General features: G+C 37.7%; 1 protein-coding gene across 1 annotated transcript; it reads right to left on the bottom strand.

Moving 5' to 3' along the window:
- Nucleotides 1-625: 625 nt before the first annotated feature.
- Nucleotides 626-23,428, bottom strand: LOC112556070 (phenylalanine--tRNA ligase beta subunit-like). Its single transcript, XM_025224685.1, is given in 21 exon segments — nt 626-1,030; nt 3,420-3,575; nt 4,335-4,452; nt 5,165-5,257; nt 5,874-5,954; nt 7,662-7,762; nt 8,518-8,686; nt 9,017-9,068; nt 11,684-11,753; nt 11,756-11,829; nt 13,586-13,608; nt 13,610-13,686; nt 14,071-14,101; nt 14,103-14,155; nt 14,158-14,221; nt 16,416-16,472; nt 17,989-18,048; nt 18,826-18,949; nt 20,111-20,208; nt 21,112-21,167; nt 23,073-23,428. Coding segments are annotated over 21 exon segments (1,767 nt in total). The 5' UTR covers nt 23,131-23,428; the 3' UTR covers nt 626-878.
- Nucleotides 23,429-23,482: the final 54 nt, after the last annotated feature.

Here is a 23,482-nt window from a genome sequence, read left to right as displayed (position 1 = left end):
CACCAAGCTTGGCTGAATCTTGGTGTTTGCTGGGAAATATGTTTCGATCAGCTACAGTCTCCTTGTAGTGTTGTACTGTGGTCAGTCGGTCAAAGGTATGGCCAGTCCACCCACTTTTTGTTTGTACCTCCGTGCCAAGCACTTTCCCAAGTACACGCAGTGTGTCGTGCTGTGACAGGACCATATGTATTGTCAGTGGTTAACTTGCTAAGCGCCGCCTGCAGGTTGTCATACAACATTAGTCTAAAGTGACAAAAGAAGAGGTAAGTCACACCTGGGATGTGATGGTGGCTCTCTTTGGTGAACTTCAATTGCAGCCTACATGACTGATGTCCTCTTGTTTGAGGTTTACTAAAATTTCCTGTTCTTTGTCATTCAAATTTCCCAACAAAAACTGTAAATTCTGGTAGCTTTACACTGAATGGTGCGTAAATGCACTCCAGTTTACTTTCAAGAGTTTTCAACACCCCGACACATTGCTGGCTTTAGTAAACTTTTTGATCTCTTTGGTTTGTTGGTTGCTCATCTTACCTTATCTCATGTTTACAACTGTCTTAGATTATATGTAAACTGGATGAAATGTACAATAGTTAATAAAAAGAATACCTGTATTAAAAACAACTCATTACAATTTTCTTCAGTTTATTATTTCTACGATAAAATGACACAGAGACGAATGTTGCATTTTTACTTTTCTCACACTAATGCTATTATTCCAGCAGTAAAACAATGTTCCCATAAATAGACGCTGTGTTCTGTGAATTTTATGAATATGCATAATACAATTACCACGATCACAGAAGGCAGCAGACACACAGCATGTTGGTCTTGCAGTATTCACGTGGCGCTTAACAGTTTAACATAGCTGCAGCTATAGATCATAGAAATGGCTCCAGTGTCATCTCCAGCGCAGCACAAGGCATGTTTAACTCAAATTTGGTCACCACATCAGGATGTAGCACACCCAACCTACCCAAAACCTGGCCTTGCACAACAATATCAGCACATCGTCCAGGAAAATAGGTAGCGTCTGCAAAATAAATCCACAGGTCAACAAAAGTACTTCAAAAAACACGCGCTATGATAGAGTTAATCAGAACTTTTGACTTTCAATTACATCTAAAACACAGGTCTGGGAAGGTATAAGGACTATCAAGTAATGCATAACGTCTCTGAGTAATGTCATTCAATTTACTGGATGCCAGCCTTTACTTATAACTCCTAGTTAGTAAGTGCAGTTGTCGAAACACTGACATCTGGTTCTGGGGATCGCTCCATACAAGTTCCAACCTGCACACAGTGTGGGGGTATGTGCTGATGTTTTACACCAAGCCAACAACTAAGGCTATATCAAGGCACAGCGTCCAGCCTGAACACTGTGAGCCTAATGGACATGAAGAAAACTGGTGTGACAGGGTTAGCCTTTCTTGTCAACTGGTGTCTCCTATGTTATTCGTTAAGGCCAGTTTGCAAGAGTATGAAACATGGACGCCTCTGAGAGCCGGGTAAAATGAGTTTCTGGGATGGCAGGATGATATGCTGAAGACATATTGTCAGGGTACCATGTTGTAGGTTTCAGGTTCTAAGGGGATGAGAAGTTTAGGGTTAGCAGGTCAAGGGTTAGGGTTACATACATGACCACCATGGTGCTGAACATTCTGAGAAATGCATTTTGTTCCGGGCATGTAAATGTGTGCTTTAGACAAGATTATAAATAAAAGGTTTGTTTGAAACCTGAAATTCTGAGCTGAAACGATAGTATCTATATCTTTCAACAACCTCACTCTCTGATGACAGCATGGTCACAGAACCCTTACCTTTTAACTTTACAAGAGAATGTAGTACACACCCAGTAACAGTTTATTAAACTGTATTGCTAACTCAATGAGATGCAGACCAAACAGCTTCTGTTTTTCAAGCTGAACTAACAAATAAAAACATTGCTTATTCCTGAAAGTAAAGCTTTGTCACTATTTAAGAGACTGACAAACATCTCTACTGTTGGTTATGAACAAACAATGATAATTTCAGCCAATTACTGCTAAGTTACTACTAGTTTTTTTTAAAATTACTAATACCTGAATTTGCAGTTCTCTCAGGAATGCATGACATGTTTACATAAAGGGTTAGGGTTAGGCAGCATATGACAACAAATGATAATTCTGTAAAACTTGATCAAAAAATGTCTTGACACTTGAAGAGATGAAGACCTTCACTCTACCTGCTCTTTACTCAAAAGGAGTTACATCATTTATCAATTGCTTGAACAATATATCTTTCAATGGTATCTTCTGCAGACAGCTGAACCTTACCTGCTGCTACACAGAAAAAAATTAAATCTGACTGCCCATACAGAAAGCTGACAAATATTTTCTCTGCAACTAAAACAAGCAAAAATCTTGGTTGCTTTCCACATAAATATGATCAAATCATAGCCTCAAAAAGCTGGTCCAACATGCTTTGTTCAAAATTGAAATGGGTTAGGAATTTTAATTCTAAATATCCATATATGTATATAATACCAAAGCCACATTACAAAAGGCTACCAGATGAAGTTAAGTTTTGTGTACCCATTGATGCAACTTGTTAAAGCACTGATTATGATTTTGGTGCATTTATCGCGCAATATAAATCTAGCCATACATCATTAATAATAATGTGCATAGCAGAGACCAGGGTTGTTGCCAATGGCCAAGTATAAATGTGTGGTAGCGTGCATTGTGGTGTGCGAGATCTAGCTGTCAGCCTTCAGCATGCATCCTTAGCACCTGAACATAGTTAATTCATTCCTGAACAGACCGTTATAAGAGCAACATGTAAGCACTGTGTGAGCAAGACAGGAAATCACTTTTCAGCCTATACCTTGCCTTGCCAAAGTAACTTTAAACCCATTTTGTAGACGTCACTAAACTTATGATTTATGTAATGGTAAACACTCCATGCGCACTGCGATTTTTTGTTGAAAATTTTTAATCAATAACTTTATAAAAAACGTGACTGAAATGAAAATGGTAAAAAAAACTTGTCACTGTAAAGAAAAGTGTTTTTTGTGCATTTGGGTATTTATTGATTAACAAGTATTACAGGAATTACGTGGGGGAGACCTACGTTCCCTCAGTTTCCTCAAAAGGATGACTTGAAAGTACTGGATAATCATACATGCTGTTTAGTGAGTGGTTTTCTCTTCCCCACAGTATTTGGCTGATAAATCTACGTTCTTGCCAGTAAAACAAAAATGCTCTCTTAAGATGGACTAGAATTATTTTTTAAAGGTTATTTTTACAAAATGTGCAACAGAACACAACCAGTCATAAGTCATGTTGGGAAGATAGAGATGACGCTTATCTTTAGTGAAAAGTGGGGGGATCACACTAGGGAAACCCTTGATTGTTGCACAGACCAGCACTCTCATTTCTTACCATCACTAGCAAGCAGATGATAACCTGTATCACCCCCACCAGGGGTTACTTCCAACTGCTGCATCAAGCGATCCAACAGTCCATGGATGATCTCAAAGCCTGGAGACTTGTTGTAGTTGACAGCACATAGGCGCCGCTCATTCCTGGCACCAACATCTGGCAAATGTCAACAAGAAAATGTAAATTCTCTCCCAAATTGTGGATCTGGAGTATCTACAATGCAACTTTTTATTTAAAACATGCCTGTCCCTCATGATGGGCGCACTGAGAACAGTACAGTCATACAGCACAGAGAAAGGACTGGAAATAACTAAAAAACTCTTAGCATAAATACAAGCATGCATGAATAATAGAGACATGGCTCTTTAATTATTAAAATTTTTTTGTATATTCCGTGAGCTGTACTCTAGTTTCCAGCACTGTGTGTGTGTGTGTTTTTGTTTGTTTGTTTTTGGCTATAAAGATGCAATAAAGTTATAAAGATGCATTTGATGCTTACCTAAAAAGATGTGTGCTTGTTGGGAACATTTTGTGAGTGCAATCAGAAAAATATCCTGGTGAATTATTTTCAGATAGTAAACTCTTTATCTTACTGCCTTATGCTCCTTGAGGAGTAACAAGGACTAAACTAAACACTCCTTATCTACCCACACCAACAATTTCATAGTTCAAATACATTGTCGACATCACTGACATATCAATCTTCAAACAAAATAATGCATGCTTAGCTAGCTAGTTTCCAGAAACTTCAATTAGGTACCCATCCTTATACAGTGAGTTTTAGTCACACTTTCAAGAGAATGAACAGGGATCCAGCATACATAGAAGGTATGTATGTAGCAGATATTAATGAGAAAAAGACGACCTGTTTCTAATTGATAAAACTGGTGATAAACCAAGAATAATGTAGGTCACCTTTTGATGGGTCTTGCAAGACAACATCAGAGATTTCAAAGAGTTTTAAAGGCAGTGGCATGTTCTTGTTGTGATGAATAGTCTTTAGGATACCAGGCAACAGAGTGGTGCGTGCTACCTGCAACAATAAATATAATGCCTATGACAAAGTACATGACACCAAAATCTTACATAAAGTTCAAACTTTGTGCATGCAGCCCAAATTGAAGCAGTTTTACAAAAATGCTTGAGGGTATGGTCTTATCTCTAACTTGTAAAAAATAATGCTCATTTAAAGTATTGTCTTTAAGTTAGGGAAAAGAATGCTTTTGTGAACTCCCTTATCTATAAGTTGGAGAAAATAATACTTATTGGATTGTATTATCTCTAAAATGTGGAAAATAATAATAAATAATTATATGAAAAATATCTTCATCTAGAACATATAGGATTTCTTTGTATTAGCCAAGATTTTGCTTGTTGCAGTACAATATGTACTGGATGACAGTTTTATAAAGGAATGCCAAAAAGGGTTGTAGATACCCTCTGTTTTGATATTTCTGCTTAACACTGCATATAATAGTGCACATAATATATTTAACTAATATAGTTAAAAATAGAAAAAAGCCATTCTTATTCAACACTTTCATCCACAATAATCTGAACTTGTTTACCCCCAATCTCTCCCTTACTGCCTATCCTTCCTAATCTGTTATGGAGTTAGGCACCCATTTAACAGCTGGATCAAATGGGGAAAAGTAGTTTCAGATCAGTGCAGAAAAATTGCACAAAATAAAGCAAGCAGATCAGGTCAAAAATTCAGGTGCCAGGTGATTAAAGATTTAACTCACCTGAAACTCCAATGTTTTTGGATTAGCAATATGCACAGGCTTACTTCTCTTGATATCTTGCAACAGTTTGTCAGAGATGTCCTCCCGAGAACACTGCAAGCAAACAAGTACTATCAACAGTTTGTCTGAGATGTCCTCATGAGAACACTGCAAGCATTACTAAGTGGTCAATTTGCAAGATCCTGTCGATTTTCAATATAAATTATTTACTTGGGTGACTTAGTGAATTGTAGGGAAATGTTATAAGGAGAGATTAGGTCCAGGGTGTGAGCCATATTCTGGTTTTCCAGATCTTGTTGCAGATCTTTGTGAGGGTTAGATCACTCTTTCCACAAGAAACAATCCTGAAGGGAAATAAAAAAGCTTGGGTGCCAATTCCATGAATGACATTTCTATAAGATTTCTGCAAACCACTCTTTTTTTTCTGGTGAGTAAGCAGCAAATTACTTCACAATGGCAACAGCCACATTTATCGTGTGATCTACTTATAACTAAATTTATCAGACAGGAACTTGCAGGCCAAACCTCACTGCCTATAGAAAACCAGCACTCACTAAACCTAAGTTTATCATGCATATCTCTCACTAATTCCATGAGCACACTTGTCACATTATTTAGACCAATCAGATGGTAGTGCTACCTCCGGAGAGTTACCCAGACCACTGGGTACAATTACCTCTAGCACACTAGCTGTAATTATATCACTTACCAGAGCAAATGTCAGCACCTCAGTGAATCCACATGTTGCCGTTTCCTGTCTTATCAGGTCTGACAAACTGTTCAGGGAGAACTGCAGTGTATTTTAAAAAAAAGCACCAAGATGATTTTTCTCTTTCTGAATAAGCATACATATTATTATAAGCGCAAAAAAATTATTAAACAATTGCCATCTCAACACACCATCAGGTCTGACATCTTGTTCAATAAGGACTATGGCATAAACATCTTTTAATTTTCTGAAAAGAACACAATTGTAAAATTGTCATGCCAACATACTGCCATAAGATTTTAGCTCATGGGTCTTAACTTTTAACATCTATACATTAATCATATTGTGCCCCAGGGTTATGCTTTTACTCTAGGTGTCTAATCACACATTTTCCTTCAACACATTTGGTTTTCTATAAAATTAGTGTCAAACACAAAGAAATATCTTTTGCTTTTAGAATGCAGAAATTTTAGTTCTATTCTTCTCTGTGAATGTAATAATGCAAAAGGTGAAGGGTCGCAAGGACAGGGGCTGTAGACACAATGAAATTCCACCTAATTTCACCTACAGCTTTAACTTTAGAATGGTTAAGACAGGTTACAGTCACTGTTTATGTTGGCACTTGGATACTACCTTGTTTGGCCTTGTTAATGCTGGATTTAAAATAGTAAGAAGTCAGTCTGGTTGTGGACAAAACCATTAGAAGATTGTCAAGTTGCTGTTCTTGATTTCTTGTGGAGATGGAGGGCATTGGCTAAGGCGAGTTGATAGCTCTGTGAAAAATGTGGACACGGATTCATATCCCACTTCTGATACTTTGTGGAATATGTCTAAGTGATGGTGTGTCTGTGTAAAATGTGGGTGTGGATTCATATCCCACTTCTGACACCATGTGGAATATGTCTAAGTGATGTTGATGTGTCGGTGTGTGCACACACAAACACATAAGCACCCAAAATCACAAAAGTTGAATGCTTTCAGTTAGTAGACCTTTCACGAAACATATGTGACTATATATCCATATGGAGATAAGGTATTATGCGATTACTTCACATAACCCACGCCTGGAAAATCCTTAAGGCAATCATCTGCATTTTGTGAAAGAAGGCACACATGAAAGCAATCACTGTACCAGCCTACTTGTGACTTTCAGCTCCAATGTTTTCTTGTTACAGGCCTGCACTAGCTTTTGGCCATTTTCTGCTCCAAAGCTACCAAGAGTGCCACCAAGATACAGTGCCTCTACCACTGCACATGTGCACAGTTTGCACAGACAGATATATTCATTTGCACATCGTGAACATCTGCAAGTGTTCGTTTGCATGGCACGAACAGCTGTAAATGTTCATTCGTATGTGCAGTTGCAAATGTTCATTTGAACAACAAACAGCTGTTAATGTTTTTTGCATAACACAATCTGTGGGATACTGTGAAAGTACATTTTCACAGCATAAACAGTTGTGAATGTTCATTTACACCAAAAGAAAGAGGCATATCTATACTGTAAGTGTGAGTTCCACCAGATTGTTCAACTGCTTAATTACTGGATGGCAGCACTTTTCACATCGTATCTTTTAAAATACCCTGACGTAAAAAGAGTAATGACAACTTGAAAAAGCATCAGACGGAAAGGTTAGACAATAATTAGCACTCTAACTGTGCTGGAATCTGGTGACAAAATACTGCAAATAAAGTGCAAGTTTTAGTAAGCCAAACATGCATCTGGGCAAAATATTTCAGTAAACACCTTTTTCTTAGCTGAAACTACAAGTGGGAAAGGTGACATACCTGGGCTCCAGTTGTGCTTGTAGATGGAAACATCATAGGGATGTTATCATAGCCATATGCAATGGCGGCATCTTCCATGATATCACAAGCATGCATGATATGTTGTGTAGTTAAGGGTTTATAATTCTAAGATTATTCTAGGTTTTAAGAAAAACAGATGTCAAGAGAATCCCTTCAGAGTAAAGGAACAGCCCATGAGCATTTTGGTAAATTTTACTTTTCTCTCTATATATTTTATGCAACAGACAACAACATATAACAGTGTAATAACTAAGAAGAAACTGAAATTGTAGATAAAATTAACAAGACAAACATATCTTCTCGTTGTTATTTCATGATTTGCCATCATTACTTCATTACTAGTCTCCATCAATCCTCTGAACTGGATATTGAAAAATAAATGTTTGTTCTGATTCTGTTTTCCTCTTTTACTAGCTAAGCCCATTGGCAAATGTCACTTCCCACAAATAAAGCAAAAATTGTCCACGGTATTAATGCAACTTTGGAGACATTAGTATTGTGTATTGTAACTAAATGGATAAAATAATAACAGCTTGACATAACAGTAGCTTACAGTGTATCCCATGAAGTCTGTAATATTTTAACTGCTCAACCTTTCTGACTAGGCTATATACAGTACACTGTGACGTCAGCTTATTTCAGAAACGCCTGGATGAAAGATGCGTAATGGTCGCCTGAATAGAAGCCACAAATGGAAATTTTTGACAAATACAATATAGTTAAACAGAATGTTCTGGAACTGTGATGAAAGCAAAGCTATGTAAATAGAACATTGTGGAATTTTGTGACATGATGTATATGTGGAGAGAAGGGTATATAATAGCACAAAGGATATCTGCTCTGGTTGGAGGGACCTTCACCATCAGTGTCTTCTTATCTTCCAAAACCTGTGACTCCAGACACATTCTAGTGAGAAGATCTGCCATGTCTTGTGCGTTTAGTGTCACACCAATCTGTTGACTGATTTTCTCTACCTGTACTTTCTCAGTCCTGTATACCAGCTCCTGTCACAGATTTGCCTCATGTAGTTTTACTGCTGTTTCATCAAGCAAATCTCTGCCTGCCTTTAAGCAATAATTGTTTCATAAGCTCTTCTGGTAAAATTATACCTTTGTATTTATCAAATTATTAAAGAATTAACATTCTATTGTTATTGCATCAGAACTGTTATGTGAAACACACTGAAGTAATAACCAACCAAAGTTCTGTTGCACAAAATAAATGTTTCAAGGTGTTGAATGATCTTGACAGGAAATAGCTCAGCACAATAAAAAACATGAAAAAAAGGGTTAGGGTTAGAATGAAACATTCTTAGTGCAGACAGCTCCACTCACTGGGTACAGCACGGTACGTCCATCAGGGTTGATTACTTCTGCCTCCTCCACCCTGCAACAAGCCAACCAGTAGCCATGTCAACTCAGGAGCAGCACATTTACATCTCAAACACGAACTAACGATAAACCTCCTTTGAAAGTGCTTCCTGATTCTCTGTGCACTTAATAATACCATAATTTCAGTTACTTCAATCTGTAATTGAGCTCCATCAATCAGCTAATGCATTTAGTTATTGAAATCTTTACAATACGCATGAGTCATTAAATACAGGCCTAGGTGGTCTGTGGTGTACGTGTACTAGTGTCTGCCTGACAATAGCTGTATTTGTCATCAGGTGGTCTGCACTGTGCTTGCACTCTGTGCTCTTGATGTTATCTGTTCCTTTTACCAGTGTTGTTCTCACGGCACTAGTGATTATTCTCATTGCTTGGACTTTATCCTAGGTCTGTTAGTATATCTTGGGTGCTACCACCCAAGAGCTTGACTTATATTCAAGATGTTGTTCTTACTTCTTTGAGTTATTGATTTAAGGATTTTCTCACTGCCCACCTCCTCTCATGTCTGTTCTGGTCAGCTTTCTCATAATGTTAAGATTCTTTTTATCTTGCCTTCCAGACTAGTAATATGCTGTTAGTGCTTTTATTATATAGGGGCGTCTCCCATCATCAGTTTGGCAGCTTAAACTTGGTTGAAAAATCCCATGCCCTTGCCTCTATGAATTACAAGAAGAAGGGACCAAAAGGAGCAGATGTTTCTGTAGATATTATTTCATGAACCTCTCTTGTAAATAACAAGAATGGACCAGCAGTAACAGGAGCACATATTTCATGAACCTCACTTGTAAATAAGAACAAGAATGCACCAACAGTAGCAGAAGATATTGTGCATATTATTTCATGATAGTAATATTATCATCACACTTCATCACACTTCATTCTGTCTGATATGACTACGCTCTTGAGATCTTTTTCAAGCTCTTGATTTTTATTTTGATAAGGTCTACATTAACATACATAATGTGAGAGTCTCATGCTAATAATTTTATTATAAAATACTTTTAACTGGGCTTACGTTCATGTTTGCCTTAATTTGGGAACAACTTGGAACTAGATGGCTCCTTTTCTTTGAACAAAATATTTTAGAACAAAGTGTAAACTATGGCAACCTACAGAGGAGGTGAGCACTGTCTGTACCTAAAACCATGGTGATAGTAAGGGTCATACATAAGCCAGGAGCATTAAATAATACATCTTTTGCACACTTAATTAGAAGCATCCATAGGAAGAGGTCCATGCAGGAATGCTTGAAATGAATAAATCAAAAAAAGTAGCCTCTCTAGCTATACTAACCACTGAAAACTAATGGCATTTTAGTGTTTAAACAGGACATCAGTAGGCACAACTGTTCAACAACAACAGAACAACACTATGAAAATAATGGAAATTGTCCACCATAAATAAGACACCACTTTTTAAGGGTTTATGTAAAGGGTTAGAGTTAGGCCTAACCCTAACCCAGCTGTCAGTCGTCAAACATGAGTTTGTCTTTTGTCAGGGTCAGAGTTAAGGCTAACCCTAACTCAATTCAGTCATTACAAATGAGCTCACTTTTAGCTAGGCTCTTTGAAGGTTCACTAAATGTAAAGTGGGCTGTAAGCAAACACTAAGATTTAGATACCAGCCCTGTCTTTATCCTCCATTACATATGTTAGCTCAGGTGATGAGACGGTGAGTGGAAATAAAAGTAACTTCCAGGACCCACAAACAGTTATCCAGATAATTGGGCACAGAATTAGAAGCAAAAACCTTGTACAGTGGAACCTCGGTTAGCGAACGCCTCTGATAGCGAATATTTCGGATAACAAAAAAAAAATTTCGTTAAAAGTTTGTCTCGGATAGCGAACAAAATTTCGGATAACGAACAGCCACGTGAACCACACGTGACTGACCAGCATGTCATCATTCACGCTCGAGACACAGTTACGATCAGTCGTTCCTTATCTATGAGCATTCGTCTTATTTAGTGATTTTTGTGCTTTATTTTAATAAGATAATCCTCAATCATGGCTCCAAAGAAGATTAAGAGCAATTAATAGTATGAGGTAATGACAAGGAAGCGGCCAACAAATGAATTGAAAAAGGAATGATTTCAAAGTATGAAGGTGGCATGCGTCTGTCGGATATGTGATGTCGTATTACTGAAGTTTTACAAAAAAGACAGAAGGAACAGACACTGGACAAGTTTTTTCCTTTAACCTCAAAGCTACAGAAAAGGGAAGTCACCCCGATTTTATAATGTCACATGCTCATGGAGGGGGGAATCAAAAATTCCACCCCTTCCTCCCCACACCTGCTTCCACCCACGCCGTCAAAACGGCAAGTTTTCTGATGTTTAAATGCTTTCATTAATGTTTTTATGTTTATTTAACTCCATTTATATTGCATTATAACTGTTCTCATTAAAACACAATACCTATATAGCCTATAACTTCAAATATTAGCGAGGAGATCAACAGGGCTGGGAACCAATTAAACCTATTTCCGTTATTTCTTATGGAAAAAATTGTTTCGGATAACGAACATTTCGGAATAACAACAGCTTTCCAGAACGGATTAAGTTCGTTAACCGAGGTTCACTGTACTTGCTAACGACCCTCAAGTACTCACGTAAATGGCTGGGAACAGTATTCACTGAACATAGTAACCAGAATATCCAACACTATCTTGGCCTTGGTGGATCAGTGGCTGTACACTCAATGAAAATGTTGCGCGTGTCAAGTGTGATCTTGGTATGCTCTCCTGCAACAAGAATACTAATAAATGCATGATTTATATAGCTCAATGAATAAAGTAATGCTGAACAAACAAATGAGCTTACTTTCGCACCAAAGTAGGGCGTACATCAAGGATATATCCTATCACCTTCTTGGAGAACATCATGCTCTAAGCTCTCTACAACCACCATACTTCCATTTCCATTGGTGGAAAACCAAGCCTATGTTTGTAGACGACATAAATCTGTTAGCAGGTACAAAGAAAAACAAGACCTCACTAACAGACTGACAGACAGGTCAAATGCATATGGAATGGAGACCAGCACTGAAAACAGCGAAGTTACGGTCAATGGCAGTGACAAAGCAGATCTCTATGAATGGGGTACAGTCCAAGAGGTCAGCAGCCTGCAGTACTTGGGAGCCAACCTCTCCAAGGACGGCAACTCCACGCCAGATATCCACATCAGGATCGCAACAGCAACAGTGGTAATGACTACACCAGACAGGATCTGGTAGAGCCATAAGATAAGGTTCACTGCCAAGTACAAGCTGTACAATCCCTGGTAGTGTCCATCCTGCTCTAGCAGATGTGACACGTGGACTGAGAAGGCTGCTCCAGATCTCATACAAAAGAACACAGAGTCAACAACTTTCCAACTCATAGGACAAGGAACCTCTACTTTCAACAGTCAAGTGACGTAAGCTGTCTTTGGCAACGTGACCCAGCACACCGGATGTTGAAAACTATCCTTCAAGGTATCTTGAAGGGCAGCCTATGCTGTGGTGGTCAGAAGGAAGAAGTGTGCTTATGAACATCAAAGGCTGGTCTGGTTGTCCCTGTACAGGACCTGCTGACTTTCACAGACAATAGGCAAGAGTGGAGGCTGTCTGCTACCGCGGTTATACATGTGCTTCCCACAATGACAAGTGCCGGTCAAGACAAACTGTCATACTCATGCTCATAAAGGAGCATGCTCTTACAACTGAGACAAGAACGAGACACAGACAGCATACAAAAGATGGAAGAATAAATAACTGACAACTAACAAAAGAAAAAAAAACAAAAAATCAAAGAGTATTGGGGTAACATCAACTGAGAGTTCATGAATCTGCAGAGAAAGACGGATTAGGGAACTACCGTAACAGATGAAAAAAAAGTAACCATAACGATTAGGACAACATGTAAATAAGCAGTAACTTTAGCTCACTATAACATGTAATAAGCAGTAACCCTAACCCATAACCCATTAAGGTGATGTTTGAAACAATCTAAACAGTTATATGAGGTATCCACACCTACTAGAAGTTAAACACACTATATCAATTTGTCATCCATCTTTCATGCCACCATTCTAGAGAACAGATGAAGTGCAAACATGAATCATGAAACGAATTTGTTGCTTTTATTAATATCTTAAACGAGGTTTTCCCTCAACAACACAACTGCGACAAGAGGGACAAACTCAGAGAAACGCAATTGAAACCAACAAGCCGCAAAATGTCAAACCAAAACAGCAGGTTGTGAATGAGCAAAAAGTGAAATGTTTTAAAGTGCGCACAGTGAGGTCTCTAGCTATCTGCACAGCATTCTATCGGCTATTCACATGTCATTTTACTCTGTTCACCACGTCTCATAACACAATTGTTATGGTAACCACCTTGCATCATTAACAAATGAAGTAGCAACCTGTTGTCCTCATCAATGTGCTGAAACTGATATCATCAGTACACAAACCGAAACTATACTGTTAAAATATGTATACTCAGTGAAGGACTGGCTAAGGCTTACCATTACATGATGGGAGGCATTGACAGAACAAACTCCTGTTGAATCATAAATTACCAGGATAGACAGCCTTGTCTCTAATAATGGAAGATACTGCTTTAAGTGACTTTCTCCCATGAATGAAACAGAAAAGCAGTCTGGGTTCAAGTTTAATGTGCAAATAACGATATCTATAGCAAAAACGGAAACAATCAGTAAATAACACGTTACAATAGAGCAAAAATAAAAAAAGTTTTCAATATTAAAAAACGATATCTATATGCAAAATAAAATAATTTGTAAAAATATAGTACAATAAAACTAAGAATAAAAAGAGGTCTTCATATATTGATAAAAGAGTTTGGTACTTTATTTACAATTTCTATGAAACAGGATATACTACATTGTCATAGGGGAAAACTTTTTGTGCTTTATTCTGAGTAATTAATGATCACACCCAAAACAGCTGAATCCTTTCTATTAAGCTTTGGCCAAAGTAACCAAATCCACAAGACTTACTGAGTATAGTTCCATCATCTGTTCAGCTAGTAAGCTCTTGAGTTTGTCCTAAAGGCTTAAAGCAGATGTCTGCAGGGGGCTTGCATCATATATAAATGCCTTCACTGTGTCAAGGTCATGAGTGCCGATAGCTACAAAGACCGCTTTCTGAATAACAAACAACTCTATCTTGCACAAAACCATGTACAGCGCGCCTGGCATGCAACTGTTTCCCATCCAGAAAACATAAAGATCTCATAGCATTTAAAATTATTGGCGATCTTCAGACCTAAAGATGAAACTACTGGGGATTTTATCTACCAATCACAGAAAAAGTACAATTTATGTGCAAGTATTAGTGTGATCTTGATTCCAGACACTGAGGAAAACCCATGTATATGCATGTGAAACTTTGTCACTGATGGTTTGATAATGATGAAAGATAAGGTGACCAGACGTCCCGCATTAGGCGGGACAGTCCCGCTTTTGACCTCGTGTCCCGCCTGAATATCGGGCGGGACGCCCAATGTCCCGCTTTCTGGCTTTCTAGCAAGTCCATCAAATGTCCCGCTTGTCTTTAAAAATCACTTTATTCGGTGTTTTTTGACGGTGACGACACCATCATCGGCACGTGTCCCGCTTTCGCCCCCGAAACGTCTGGTCACCTTATGAAAGATCAACTTTCAGATGTCTGTGTTCAGTTGTTTTTTTAGTTGCTACACCATGAACAGTGAAAAAGGAAGCATTGTATGCATAATTATTAATCTGCATCCAGCTTTATTATCTGCACCCAAAGAATGAACTTAATCAGTAGTTATATCCCTTCCAAAAAAAAGGAAACAGTGCCAAACTACAGAACCATAAGCCAAATCAGACAGGCAAGCAAAGTGGATGCTGAAAGTGATTCAAAATCATATGAACACCTCTGCTGAGAAATTGCTAGCAGAATAGTGCCTCAACAGGCGAGAAACCTTCATTTCATGATCAACACATGTCTATTTTCATTGGTAGGAGCCAATGCAGCCCGTATTTTACAAAAAGCAATCTGACAGTGAGCATCAACAATGAAGTGCAAGACTTTACCAAGAGACTGACAGTGCAAAACACTGGAATAGAGACCAATCACTGGAGACAAAGTCACCGCTAACACCAAAGGCACAGCAAAGCTGATACCTCAAGATCACAGTTTGACAAAGGTGTCATGCTGGGACAGTCAAGCTTACGGTGCTTGGCTGTTGTTAAGTTAGTAGTTAATGGTGTCCTACAAGTGTGCCAACCATGCTTTGTACAAAATAATTGATTTATGTTCACTGGAGCTGCCTTTTAAGGAACTTGTTCTTGAATGTGTAAATTTTTCTCTCTGTGTGGCCCTTATTCCTGGAAGCAGCATCTTGAAACCAAAATGAGGCCTCATGGGCTGTGTATGGCTACCGAACATCAAAACGTCTGTAATAAACTGGATTGGAATACACTTCAGGTCCACATGTACAATTAATGAAGAATGAAGACTTAAAAGGTAAGACTAGATTTTGTTTCGCTTGAAGATAATGTTTGTGTGACACCACACTGTAATGGTAACATATCCGATAGAGCTTTTTTTTTTTTTTTTAATGTGCTCATACTTATCATGCTTTTCCTAACAGTTGAAAGGGTGAAACAACAGATTATGACAAATAATTTTATGTGGTCTGGCAATGATGTAGCATTTATTACCTAAGATGGAGACAGCATACAACAATGTCAGCTTCTTCTGTAACTTGGCCAATAACTTGAAATTTGGCAAACAATATCCCTCACAGCAGGAAATAACTTGAAAGAAATGCTTGAAATTTTGCAAAACAAGTGCATCCACAAAGCAAGCAATACCTGAAAGAAATGCTTGAATTTGCCAAACAAATAACCCATATAGCATTAATGCTTCAGCCAAGTTCTGAATAAATTATATGAATGTCAAGCAATGTTACTAAAAAAGACATAATTTTAAAGTTCACAAACAAACATTTTAGTAGCATAAATGTAAAGATCATTATGAATGCAATTTGTTAAATATTGCTTGTATTTTGTCAGTAAGGTACAAATGTAACAGTTTCTCCGTGCTATTGCTGCTTTGCTATAGGAGCGTTTATGCACATGTCAAAAATATAGGAGTGGGAGATGAAAGACTAATTTTCAGCAAGCCAGCTATCGCAGACATTTTCTGTGTATTTTGGAGCAACTTATTGTAAGTACTTTTTTTTACCAACCCCATTAAAAACCAGCATGTATCAATAAAATTTAAAAATATTTAATAAGAGTAAAAGAATCTGAATAAATGAAATGGCAACATTGCATACACGATTTCCTATTTTAAAAAATGTCTGACCTGCAAAAGGTTCTGGTGCAGTTTGTCCTGAAGGTCTATAAGACTCTTGTAGCTTTCCTGTGTAAAAATCATTTTACATATATGGTTACTTGTAAAGTCTGATGGTTTGCAGGCTTCTGCAGTTTGTATATACAATAACATGGTAAACTGCACAGTCTGACACATTTACCTCATTTTTTAGTCAACAGGTATCCAGCAATGCAAAAATAATACCTCTTGTTCACTATGATTTTACTGAGAGCTAGCATGTAGCCAAAATTTGGAATGTTTGAATGCTCACAAAAAAAGTGCAGTACTGTGACTATACCATGTCATTGATGTTGTCAAGATGTTGCTATGCATCGTCAAACTGGTATGTTTCAGTGATTAGGTGTTTTTAAATGAAAACATGGTTAATCTGTGATGGTTGGTAAGGTGTATGGAGGAGAAACTTTTGTGAGTGATAAATTGCCAGATCAAAATAAATTACCACATCAAAAGTACAGGTACGAATTGGGCCTGAGTGGAGAAGGCCCAAGGAATTTAACCACTTAAAGTCAGTCATTGTCAGACAAGGCTTGGACCACAAGGATTGTTGATATCCATTCCAGTGAATAGGAAGAATGGCGTAGTGAAGGAAGGTCTCATGCCTTTTGATAGAGGGTTAGGTCAATGAACACCACATGTTGGTATCTATGGCAGTGAAGAAGGGAGTGTTAGAGTTAGTTAATGCCCTAATCCTTGATAGGGTTCAGGGTCATGGGCAAGAGCCACAAGGAATGTTGATATCCAGGGTAGTGAAGAATGGAGGGAGTTGAGGGAAGGTTTCTTATCACCCTTGATAGACATCAGGTTCATGGGCAACAGCCACAAGGAATGTTGGTATCTAAGGTACTGAAATGGAGGACTTTGGTTACATGTAACGAGGTGGGGATCAAAGACACCAAGGCCTGTCCAAGGAAACAAGTAATTAACCAATCAGAGTGGTGTCTATTTATCAAAGTTTATATTGGCATGTACTAATATAACAATGCAGTTAGGTGTCAGGCTGTTGCTAGAAAAAATGACGTGACCCTGGACTAGGAAGACACCTGCTCATCTAACATGTTGAAGAGTGTTTCTCCTAACTGAATTAAATATCAGAAGTGATATGATACAATGGAAAGGGGCCATAGCTAGGGTGGAGCTCATGGTGTCAACAGACTGTAACTTTGTTGTTCATCGTCTTTGAGGACTGGCAGCTTGTCAGTGCTGTGATGTCAACTAACCAAGTGAGGATTGTCAGAAGCAAGTTGTCACAGAAAGGCAGGAATGAACTTCCATTATGTGAGTGGTATTAATGGTCACCACAGGTAAGTTCAAACTCACTTGATTCAGCATGTGTTAAGATGTGTGTGAGGCACGTTTACATCTACATGCAGATGAGAATGGATAAAAAAGAAAGAGAAGATAGCATGCATCTATCTCCACAAATACATTTGTATTTACATGGCATGAACACAAATGTGTCAAGATGTGTAAACATTTACATGCACTTTTTAAATGCATAAAGAACACAGCCTTCTCCTTCATTATAATGCATGACTGCACTGACCTGTGTCATAGTAACATTGCGCAGAACAGCAGCACAAGCAAATGGTCTCACCTGCGCTGTCTACAAGAAAATAAACAGTTATAAAACACTGCATTCCCTTCAAGATAGCAAGCTAGCATTTTCAACTCTTACCACCTCATTGGCCAGTTTATGTCCCAGCTGTGTACTGCTGGAGAAAAAAACAGGATGCCTAGTCTGGCACTGCCCAATAGGTTTTGGGCCTGATATTTTATAATTTCTATATCACTGATATATACATATATAAAAAATTGAATTACTAACAGAAGGCACCACCCCATTGTCCAGAGGTAAGGGACTGATATTTTACAAGTTCTGATAAAGTCTGACAATCAAAGGTCAATCACTTACCACTGTTTAATAAAACAACTGCTGGCAACTTCTGAGTCAGGTGGAGTACTCTAGAGTAGACTGGTGAGTTTCATTCTACACAAAGTCAAGTTCATTGCTCATAACAATTTTGCAAGGTCAGACTGGTGGATATACTTTACAGCACTACAATGGCTTCATTCTGTATTCAGTGATACACAACATTTCAAGAGCCATCTGGATTGTCCTTCACAGTTTGAAATGAAATAAACTGACTAACAGTCCTTCACTATCAGCATTGTCTCCACAAATTTAACAAACAACTGTATATAGTGCAGTCTCCTCTAATGTCTCTTTCTTTTAATGTTACGACTGCTTGCATGAGGAACGAATCTGCACTCCTTGGTATGTTTCACTCTATATCTGCCTCCATCAGGACAATACATTCTTACAAACTATAATTTATCAAGCATCTAAATAATAATATTACTATCAGAGCTATAAATCAACAAATCTTACTACAAAACTTGATATCAGGCACACCAAAAGGCACTCTTCTTCCTTTTTCTCACACTTACTTTTTTGAAAGATAAGTAGGCCACGAACCAATCCCTCAATACACAGTAGATCATATCTGTGAAAAAAACAAAAATATCACTTTTACAAATCTGTTCATTTTAGACAAAGTTATCTCACAAAATGACCATTATACAAAAAACAAAAATCGTTTAAATGATGCTACTAAAATAAGCCACCAATCCCAAAGTGGACAATGCCATTAGCAACTAAATGTTACCTTTAGTGGAGAAAAGACTGTGGTGGCAGGGGGAGAATGGCTCAGATTTTGGAAATCAGTCTGGGCATTTGGAACTCAGTATGGGTATTTGGGAAATCAGTTCAAGTATTTGGGAAATCCATATGGGCATTTGAGAAATGAGTACAGGTATTTGAGAAATGAGTACAGGTATTTGGGAAATCCATATGGGCATTTGAGAAATGAGTACAGGTATTTGAGAAATGAGTACAGGTATTTGGGAAATCCATATGGGCATTTTGCAGTTCACTAGATCCAGTCATTTTAAAAGAAATATTGTGTTTGTGTCTTTGAAATATTTTTTACATTATTACTGTCGCATGTCGACTCAGCCCGAGCCTTAGTTCTAGAGGGGAGGAAAGGGTTGCTGCGTCACTATAATCTGATGCAATTTTGGTTTTTTTTGTTTTGTTTTTTATGACATTTTGGCATGGTTGGAAGAAAGAGAAGAGAGTGGTCACCAGGGGATGCAGCTGGAAAGGAAATCTGTTGTGTGAACGGAGAAACATTGAGCTGGGAGAAATTCGTTGTGTTAACGGAACAATATTGGGCTATGAGGAATCTGTTGTGAGAACATTTGAGTAGCATTTATCTGTGAGGAATCTGTTCTGAGTACATTTGAGTAACATTTATCTGTGTGAAAATCCATTGTGAGAATGGAGTAGCATTTATCTGCGAAGAATCTGTTTTGAGAACGCAGTAACATCTATCTGTGGGGATATTTCAGGGTACAAACAGAGAAGGGAGGGAGTGGTGCTTGGTAGATGTAGGTGTCCCCTTCTGTCCCGGACCCATTGTTTTTTTATTTCCTCCCTTGTTCCTATTATTTCATTTGTTTTTTGGTTTGTTTTTTTTTTTATTTTTTGTTTTTATTAAACGTGTATTTGTGGTGTTCTCACGTGTGCGTGTTGTTTGTTTTGCACTGGAGAGTGAACGGATTCGTTGCTACACACGACAATTACAACCATTAAGTTTACTTACCTGTTGGCTGGAACATCAATTTTGTATTCTACATCTTCAGATGCCCCTTTGGCTTTTCCCAAACCTTGTTCTCTTTCAATCTGCTCCTTTTCTGATGTCTAAGATCAAAGATGTATAGTTGCATTCACAGTAAACATAACTGTATACAATTTAATGCAAATACCAAAGACTAATTTATTCATAAGATGCCTCAATATTATATATCACTGCAATGTTAAATTTCCTTAACAGTTTCCAGTTGCTTGCTCATCCATTCATCTGGTTTTTCAATTACACCTTTGAACTGGACAAAGTTAAAGGCTTACAAAAGTGTAATATTAACTCTTTACTATTTGAGGTTTCTCTTCATCCCTTCAATAAGCATAATAGTCCAGCTAAAACTGTGCAAATGAACTTCAAAGAGTTAAAGCTCAGAACAGTTTACAGGTTAAGAGAATAATGCGCTATAATTTTTCAGAACTGCTTACAGGTCAAGAGAATAAAGCTCTATAATTACTTTTGTACTAAAAATGTAAAGCAGGTTTTAGGAATTAGCATCATGTACTGATGTAATGAATTAATGCTGGTCATTTGAAAATAATTCTGGACTGTTAGTCTTAACCATTTGTGGCAAATACCTATAAAATGCCTATAAAGCAAAATAAAGTAAGTTTTCTGCATCTAAGGAGCATCAATCAATATGGTATTGTACGCTGGGGGTGGGGGAGGTGGAAGAGTATCATCTTTATCCAATATTATTAAAGGACTAGTGGAGTTATCATCTTTATCAATTGGGTAAAACTCAGTGCAAAATACTACTTCCTCAAATATTAGTGAATACCCCTCTTTTGGCTGAATAAAAGTTGTTATCCCATCTGAATTGTTGATAACTTTGTCTTCTGTCCACTAGACAAAACACTGACAACCAAAATAGCATATAGTAAACAAATATTTTGGACTCAAAAGAGTCTTTAAATGCTTTTAGATCTTCCAGAAATGAAAATAATTTGAAAATGTCTTACCACTTCATCCAATTCCAGACCAAACTGGAAGCACAGCTCATCAAACTCTTCATCAGCTGAAACAAAAAATAAGAAAATATCAATGATCAATATGAGACTATACTAGAGTAATTGCATTTTTTTTGGTTTTGTTTGAGCATGTTTTTTATGAGAGTTAAAAAAGCTTGGTTACAATGTTTATGAGATCTTGAGGTGTCTTTTAAAATAAAACAAGCACTAGCATTAGTATTTTATGGTAAGGGATATATTTACACATAGGGGAAGCACTTTTATGGGTGACTCCATATTTCTACCTTTACAAGAAGATTTTCTGCTTTGTTTCTACATTTCATTGTGTGATCCATCATTCCAGTGGAGATAAGGTGGAATTATAAATGATATTTGTGATACAATGCTGATACAAAACCAGGAAATATCTAGAGAAATATCTTCTATAATATAGTTGCTGTTCTAAAATAATAGCTTGGATCTACTCTCTTTTCAAGACTCAGACAGGGATTAATCTTATTATTTATGCTAGGTGTAGGAGGGTGGATGGTAACCATCTAGCAATACAATGATGTGGTAGATGGATAGATATGGAGACATGACAGAGATTAGTCTTAGCATTTATGCTGGGAGTAGCAGGGTGGGTGGTAACTATTTAGCAGATCAATGAAGTAGGAGGGTGGGTAGCGATTACATGGCAGAACAATGACGTGGTAGATGAATGGATTTGGAAACATAAGGATTACTTCTAGAATGATGTTCCTGTTTGTAAAGGATGCCCTCCTCCAGCTGTTCAGCAGACCAACATAGTAAGTAATCCTTAAATGTACACAAAGTAACTTATAAAAAGGCACATAACCCTAATACTATTTTTGTTTTTAAAAAAACAACTCAAAACAAGATAAAACTAGACACTTTTTGTGGCGCTCATCTTGAACAGACCTGGTGGATGAATAAAGTTGTATTGTATCAATAGCTTAACCTTGTTAGCCACATGGGCTCCTGCGATAGTTTGTTTTTTTGTTTCGATACTAGTTTAATCTCTCTCTCTCTTACTCTTTCAGTGCCTATTGTATAGGCCTGTACTTTTATATGGCATCAGCTTTGTGCTATAGTGTTTACTTGCCTGTAGCCTTTTGTATTTCCTATCGTCATATCAACTCTCTCGTCACTGTTAGAGCGGTCCGGTGGCGCAACGGTTAGCGCCTGTCACCAATACAGTGAAGGTTGGCTGCCCTGAGTTCCTTTTTCGTCTCGGGCACGCTGTTCTTTCTCTGCACGAGGCATCTGTTTACAGGGCTGACTGCCTTGCCGTAATATAGCCTCAGTCGCTGCCTCGGCGTAAAACACCAATCCCCCCCTCGTCACTGTTAGTCTTTTCTAGCTACTGCCATCAGTTTCTTCATTGTTTTTATAAGTTGTCCCTATGATAGACCTTCCATGAGTGTCAAACAGTCATATGCTTCAACACTTTAACGCAATTTATGTTTTGTGATCATCTGGAAATTCTCCTGATTATTTGATCTACATTTCTGATTATTGATCTATTCTCCTCTAGTCAAATGACTTTCCGAAATGTAGATTTGACACCTACAGAGGAAGAATCTGACATTTCCATTTACTTCACAGACAGCCGTAGGAATTGTTGTATTTTTGTGTTTGCAATGCGCGGTGAGCCTGGCTTTGGCTGGGATACCGCGCTATACGAACACCTTTTCAAACAATTTGGAAGATCATAAACTTGCTCTGAACAATAGTTTCGTGAATATACTCTGTTTACGAACAAAATAAAATTTAAACTACGAAAGGAAAGAATGGGGAATATAACAAACATTATTAATTCTATTATAATGTAAAAGTAAATTCGAAATTAGTAAATAATATTTATACAACACTCATTGCTGCGACTACCACAACTTGTCGGTAACAATTACAAGCCTCCGCAGCCATATTTACATTACTCCGAAACTTACTGTATGATCGTCCAAGGCGACTGAAAAGTTCTTCCCTTTTCAATGCCACAGTCGGCATGTTGGCTTTTAAAAAATAGTGAATTAAAGGTGAGAAAGCACTCGTTTGCTACTCTGCAATCTCTGATGCAACAACGTGAGACAGACTTTTGTGCTTTCTCATTGAAGAGTCACAGAAGCTGTCTCCCTTGGTAAGCTCAACTTGATCCATAATATTGTGACCTTTTGCTTCGGGGATTCGTGTGTTTAGTTTTTACAAAGTTCTTTAAAAAATCTCTTACCATTTAAAATTAATGTGAATTCACATGTCTAGACTAGAGAAGTACAAGAGTGCCCTGTGAGTTATTGACTTGACAACTCCATGTTCTACAGTGTACACCTACATTGTGCACTTCATCCACACGAAAGCTCTC

This window comes from Pomacea canaliculata, linkage group LG2, assembly GCF_003073045.1.
Source record: "Pomacea canaliculata isolate SZHN2017 linkage group LG2, ASM307304v1, whole genome shotgun sequence".
NCBI lineage: Eukaryota > Metazoa > Mollusca > Gastropoda > Architaenioglossa > Ampullariidae > Pomacea > Pomacea canaliculata.
This window is presented reverse-complemented; position numbering and strand designations above follow the sequence as displayed.